Here is a 7,340-nt window from a genome sequence, read left to right on the forward strand (position 1 = left end):
GTATCCTGTATTCTAACTCCGTACATACTGTATCCTGTATTCTAACTCTGTACATACTGTATCCTGTATTCTAACTCTGTACATACTGTATCCTGTACTCTAACTCAGTACAAACTGTATCCTAACTTCATACATACCGTATCTTGTATTATAACTTCATAAATACTGTATCCTGTATTCTAACTCCGTGTATACTGTATCCTGTATTCTAATTTCATACATACTGTATCCTAGCTTCATACATACTATATCCTGTATTCCAACTCCATATGTACTGTATCTTGTGTTCTAACTCCATATATACTGTATCCTGTATTCTAACCCCCTACACACCATATTCTGTATTCTAACTCTGTACATACTGTATCCTGTATTCTAACTCTGTGCATACTGTATTCTAACTTCGTACATACCATATCCTGTATTCTAACTTCATATATACCGTATCCTGTATTCTAACTCTGTACATACTGTATCCTGTATTCTAACTCTGTACATACTGTATCCTGTATTTTAACTATGTAATTTCATTACACATTAAAAATTGGGGTTATAGCAAAATGCTTAATTGTTCTTTGAAGCACACCCTTCAAAATCCATTAAATACAGTTGAGATTGAATTATTTCTTTCTCATGTCTAGTCATGCTGAACTTTGCAGAATCTTACGATAATGTTATCAGTTTATTGGTCAAACAGTTCAGTTAACTTATTATAACTGAAACACCTGACTATTTAATAAAGTGTTAAAAAATAAATATATCTCACTATGAAAACGTGTGCCAGATGGTCAAGCTTACTCAATGCACTTTAAAGATGCCTCTTAGTTCATTTACAGTTATTCTGTGATTAATTAATGTTTGTGAAGTGGATAATTATTTTTCTAGCAATTACAAAACAATTTATGGATATGGCATGGCAAGAGACACAGTGGTTCTCAGTCTTATAGCAAAATTTGTTATTGTTTTTTCTTGTGTAGGTAGCTTGTATTCAGTGCTTTATGTATTTTTCAGTTTGCAGTTTATGTATATTTTCCATTATGAGTTAATGGATAATGACAAGGACTGGCAATGGACAATTTTCTTTCATTTTTTATGTTAGAACCTCATAATACACATCTCGCTTTTGGTTTTTACACCAACTTTCATTACTGTTATGTCATTTTGATTTAATCACTTATATATATATTTGATTAGTACTGTTTACTTATATATATCACCAATATAATTGGTGCTTATATTAGTTGCACTTGTAGCATTTTGAAGTAAAAAAAAGTGTATTATTCTAGTATGGAATGTTTCTTTTGCAAAAGCTGTTTTCTTGCCTTTTTGCTCGATGCTTAAGAGAATGAGCACTTCTAGATAGTTTGACATCCTTATATGGGTTTATATATATTGTTTTATACTATGTCTTCCAGTCTTCACACATGAAATGACCATTGCTGACATTGTATCTCTTGTGTCAGGTAGAGAAGACACTGAAGGTGGAGTTAACAGAGAAAGGTTTATGCACGATAATTAATAAATTAGAATACTACATCGTTATTTCATTATTGTAGTTTGTTTATATTTTCCCTAAGGTGTAGTTTATATTTACCACTTAGTGAAATTTTTCTCAAGTTGTCTGGTTTGTGTCAGACCACACTAGAGGCATCAGTCACTTTTCTAATGCTAAGATAAAATTATATATGTTTTATAACACATAAAAGATACAAAATTTGAATAACAATTTGGTGCTATAAAAAAAAACAGATTTTTGCATAAATTTGATTTTTTTCATTATATGAATTATCATTTAGTAGAGAGGTTAATACAATTTTTCCAGGCAGGATCAGCAGCCGGTTTAGCTGTGGACATCACCCTTTTCCCACTAGATACAATCAAGACACGACTACAAAGTGCACAAGGGTTTTGGAAAGCTGGGGGATTCCGAGGTATTTATTCAGGATTGGCCTCAGCAGCAACAGGATCAGCCCCAAATGGTAAAAAATGCCAAATGACATTAAATGTTTCAGGTGTATGTATTATTTAACTAGAAATATGTGAATGTTTTTGTTTGCAAATTTCCTTTTTTCTTTTTTTACAGTGGAGTTATTTGATACAATCAGTTTTTTATAATATCACCAAACCCATTGACAATGTCTTGTTAAGAACAGATAAGAAATAAGTCAGAAAACAAACTTGTTTGTTTGAACTTTGTAAGGAAAGTTAATTTCACTGTACATGTATCTTTCAACATTATAAATTTATATTGGTTGCTTGACAATTGTTTTTCTATTTAGAACAATCTTTCACTATATGTTTTTAATGAAAAGAATTTGGCCAACCTTCAGTTAATTGTTAGTCTTTCCTCTGTCTCTCCTTATGAATTTATTTCATGTGTTCTTGATTTAATTACATTAACACTAGAGCCCTGTTAGATAGGCTAGGTAAAGAAATTTAGACTAAATGTAATTTTTATTCTTTACAATTTTGAATGTTTAAAAGTTTTTTTCTAAGGAGGAGTCTCCACATTATTAAAAGTTTGTAGAAGTAGTAGTTTAAAAGTTTAAAATTATAGTGATCTTAACACATAATCAACACTTTTTCTGTTCTTGTCAACTGTATAAGCCAATATCAATATGGCTACCAGTGTAATGAAGATGCACATAGGGAATAGAGCAAAGTGAGAAAAATTTAGCTTGGTGAGATGTTGCTAGAATTAAACATGTTTGTGAGCAACTTCTGCTACAATGAAAGTTCTGATTTTTTTCTGCAAAAAACTTGCTTAATCATTTTATATTGCATTTAAATTGTAATGATGCAGTATGATAGGAAAATAAATGTTTTTCATGGAATGAGATGAGTTGGATTTCATTATACAATTTTACACCTTTTAGATGTAAAAATATATAAGAACTATCTTCTGTATATTTGGAAGACAAAAAAGTAAAATAAATCACAGTTAATAAAGTTGAGTGCTTTCAGATAATCCTTTCTTAAGAAGTGAAAAAAAAAGATAATGTAAAAAGCAACAACACGACTTACCATCATACACAATAATTTATCAGAATTACTATGCTATAGGTTTACAGTTTTTGATGTCCAGAATCATAACTTATATGTAGTTTAGCAAATATACAATAATCTTATTAGTATAGTTGGTTTCATTAGTAATAGTTTACATTGATTAAATATTGAATAGTTTCTTTTGCTTTAGCGGCAGCCTTTTTCTGTACATATGAAATGGTAAAACAACTTGGCAGAGGCTGGGTTCCCATGTCCTTTGAACCTGTCATTCATATGGGAGCTGCATCTTGTGGTGAAGTGGTATGTGAACTTTTGATTCCCTAATGTAAAAGTTTCAATTTTGTTTGGTATTTGTATCCTTGATTGAAAATGTTTGCCATCAAGCCCTAAAATTGAAATAATATTGATGACATACTTCTTATTTAGTATTATATATATTTTTTGAACCATTAAGTAACCTTTAAAGTACAAAAAGTGCATTATTGAACTGCATGTAATATGAGTAAGACAGAAGAAAAACTTATATTTTTAGATTATTTTAGAAAAGTATAAAGTTGAAAGTGTTTGAATGTGTCCATGTATGTCTGTGTCTTAACATAGCCTTTCAGAGTTTGACAGAATGAAGAATTGAACAAAACTCCCTGTAACATCATCCACTGAATGATCAGAAGTATGCCTTCATATTAATTCAGTTTGCTAATGAGTGTAGCTTGATACAATTTCACTGTTTTGTGATTTGTATTTAGTTGTGATTATAAAAAACTCCCATTATGAGAAATTGAGGGCAAAAGCACTTTCTTTATGTTTAATTATATTAACACACCTAAATGTTATTTATACTGATGAGCAGGTGTAAATATTTGCCTACAAACTTTAGAATTGATGAAGAATAGGTGTAACTATATTTGTATTTATAATGTACAGTAAAATATGATTTCTTTGTGTAGCAGTATTTGTAAAATGGTTAGAAAGTATCAGCTTTTAACCAACATCATGATTTCATTTGTTAAACATTATATTTTATTTAAAGAATTCTTAAGAATATTAACAAATTTACATATTCAAGACAAATTGAATATATTTTTATGAAAACTGAAAAATCTTATTGTGGAAATTGGATACTTTATTGTAATTAGGTAGATTAATTTTAAAATATTCAATATCAAAAGTTTTGAGATGACTTGACTGGGTAATGAAAAAACTTTATTATAAATGTACGACGTTTCAACAAGATTTTGTCTCAAAACTTTTATTTTCTAAAAAAGTGGGTTCCTCATTATCAAGTTTTATATCCAATATTATTAACTTACTTTAATATGTAAATATACATGAAAAAGCTGTGCAGTAATTTTGATTTGGATATTGTAGGTTGCCTGCTTAGTACGTGTGCCAGTGGAAGTTGTGAAACAAAGGGCACAGACTAGACCAGAACTTAATAGTTGGTCAGTGTTGAAAAGGACTCTTAAAACTGAAGTAGGTTTATGTCTCATTTGAATACGCAATATGTTTTGTCTTTTGACAGTTGCTACTTCTTTTTTTATCTTAAACATTTCAACTGTACAGTTCTTTATGGCAAAATATTATTGGCATCACTGCTAAAAACAAGAGACTCTGGTCAAGTTTTTTATTTCTTTTTTAAATAACACTTGCAGCATCATAGTGCTATTTGTAAAGTGTTAGAACAAAAATGACCAGAGAAAACATTTTCTAGTGTATCTGTTTACTTTGTTGATTGTAAATTGTATTCTGTTAACTTTATTTTTTGTTTGCTATTTTGTACCATATTTTTAAGTAAAACAGATTCAGGAAAAAAAAGTTTATTCTTATGTTCTGATATTAAAAGATTTAATATTCACACATTTAATTCTAGTATGTTTTTCTATAAGTAACTTTGTTGCTTCTTTTGCAAATTTAGTGTTCTAATTTTCTTTGGCAGTAGATCAAGAAACTTCACCTAAATGATTGTTATGATCACTCATATTTATGAGTAGAATCAAACATATGATCCTCTGACTTTTAACAGTCAAACCCTATTTTTGTTTATTTTTTAATATGTCACTCAGAAACTTCTGGCAAAATATTAGCTCTTTGAATTCTTTCCTGATGGCAAATAAAGTACCAATTTTAAAATGTAAACTAATTTTTCTCCTGTCTGTGAAACCAAAAAAACATATCACTTAACATGAAAAAATTCTATTGTAAGAGTGCTCAAAGAACTAGAAAATGTAGATCTAATTGGTTTTGTCAAGAAAAAATACAAATAAAACAAGTTGTGGAATTAAATAAAATATGGTGTTGATCAGCAGCTTGTGTGATATAACATCCCAATAAGACTGGTAATTTTTACAAAATATATACATGTACTTTAGTGGCCATAGGAAAATACAAAGACAACAATAGAAAAAAAATTAGGGTAAAATATATGGTTTTCAGCTTAGGACCTTCCTTATAAAAAAATTAAAAGTCAAAAGAGGAAGGCTAAGAAATGTAATGTTCAATTTTATTTCATAAAATACATGTAAGATACTGGAGTATTGCAATAAGGGTAGCTGAGGTTTTTTTGTTAATAAAATGTTGGAAAATGTTTCTGCATTTTTCATTCTTATTATTTCCATACCATAAACTACTCTGATTCTGATTAAATTATACTGTTTCTTCAAAACTAACCAACTACGTCATTTAAGTAGAAAATATGATTTTCAAATTTTAACTAATTTTCTTTGCCATATGCAAATGGATTACGGAGAAAAAGATTTATTTCTCACCATTAACTCTGTTGAAAATCAGAGGAAAGTTTCTTAACGAAAAAGGGTTTATTATACAATGCAGAGTATATGTTTGTAAGTGAAGGAATACTATACCTTCACATTAGCTCTTTTTCTAATAATAATCATTTTAAAAAACACAAGGCATGAAAGTTGCTATGATACTGGACTTCTGTTAAGCATGTAAATTTAAAATCAAAAGATAAGTGAAGATTATTAAAACTATGGAAAAATGTATATATTTTTTGTTTCTTTTTTCTTAAATGAGCTGCCAGTTTTAATATCTTCAAACACATATTTTTTACTAATTTGTTACGTTTCTTAGCTGTAGATGCACACTGTTTACTGAATATATTGGAAAGACTCACAACAGTTAAAAAAAATGCTTATGCAAATATGTTAGTTTTACAAAACATTTGATTAATATCTTTCTATTTGATATGGTTTAAACTTAATTTTAGCTACTGATAACTGTGCAGATGCAAATAAGCCATTAAAATAGTTTTAGTTTTGTTCTTTTAGATTTTGTAATGGAATTGAAAGAAACACAAATAGCATTTATGTATACAAATAGTTTCATATATTTCATATAGTTTAGTCACTGAAAAAAAGTAATAGTTTTGGTCATGGAAAGTTGAGGAATGTATTTAGGAATAAAATGCAGGATTCTTCTCTCTATTTTTTTTCAGCTTGAGATTTGCTTGTAGGCCTACTGAAACTTCTACTAACAAGACTGTAGTAATAGTGTTTCACAGGTCAAAGGTTGTAGGATTTTATTTCTTGATTATAATCATTGAGGTAACATCCTACAGTTTATATCTTATGTTAGACTGTGACACATTAATAAAAGCTTGTCCATTAAGGATATCATAATATAATATTCTTTAATAAGCTAAACTGGCTCTAAAGTAGAACCAGTCTACATTTTGATTCTTGCTATAAATATAACTAAAGTTTTTAACTATTTACTAATGTGCAGAAGAAAATATTACAAATTTTTTCTTACTAGGGCATTTTTGGCCTTTACAGAGGATATTTAAGTACGGTTATCAGAGAAATTCCATTCTCGCTCATACAGTTTCCTCTCTGGGAAGTGTTTAAGGTAAGAGCAATATTGAGGTCTTTGAAAGATCTTGTATACCTTTTTTTTAACAATGTTTTTTATAATATAGAAACACAAAATATTTTATATAAACAATATGTAACCAAAAGTTATGCTCTGTTGGTTGTAATTCCCAATGTTTTCATACTGTTACGACAGTGGAAGTTGTGTGACGCTGGGAGCATGTGTGCTGGAGTTTCTAGAATTATTGGGGAACCCCGCAAATGTCTGAGTGTTTGCTAGATGCCCTCTTTTTTAGTATATAAGCCTGGAAAGAAACACCAGTGCAATGGCAGAGATAGATAATTGAATCAAGCGAACAGTAGGCACTATAAGTAAAGTGTGTGAATCACTGTGATTTATAGCATGTGTTATAAAAGTTGTTAAGTGTATTACAAAAGTTTTGTATTTAGAAAGAATAAACAAGTTTTAATCAAGAAAGGATTTGTATTGCTGAAGTTTCTCGG

At 29.2% G+C, this 7,340-nt stretch overlaps 1 protein-coding gene across 2 annotated transcripts in view; it reads left to right on the plus strand.

Annotated features, from left to right (window-relative positions):
• LOC106469276 (S-adenosylmethionine mitochondrial carrier protein-like) overlaps positions 1-7,340 on the plus strand; it is a 32,898-nt gene that overhangs the window by 2,878 nt on the left and 22,680 nt on the right. Inside the window, exons 2-5 of one of the 2 annotated variants that reach the window (XM_022397749.1) lie at positions 1,823-1,979; positions 3,182-3,306; positions 4,375-4,479; positions 6,781-6,873. In XM_022397749.1, coding sequence (XP_022253457.1) covers positions 1,823-1,979; positions 3,182-3,306; positions 4,375-4,479; positions 6,781-6,873 — 480 coding nt within the window. The remainder of the gene's footprint in view (positions 1-1,822; positions 1,980-3,181; positions 3,307-4,374; positions 4,480-6,780; positions 6,874-7,340) is intronic. The other variant, XM_013929762.2, reaches the window with a different exon arrangement.

The sequence above is a fragment of the Limulus polyphemus genome, unplaced genomic scaffold (assembly GCF_000517525.1).
Source record: "Limulus polyphemus unplaced genomic scaffold, Limulus_polyphemus-2.1.2 Scaffold3390, whole genome shotgun sequence".
Lineage (NCBI taxonomy): Eukaryota > Metazoa > Arthropoda > Merostomata > Xiphosura > Limulidae > Limulus > Limulus polyphemus.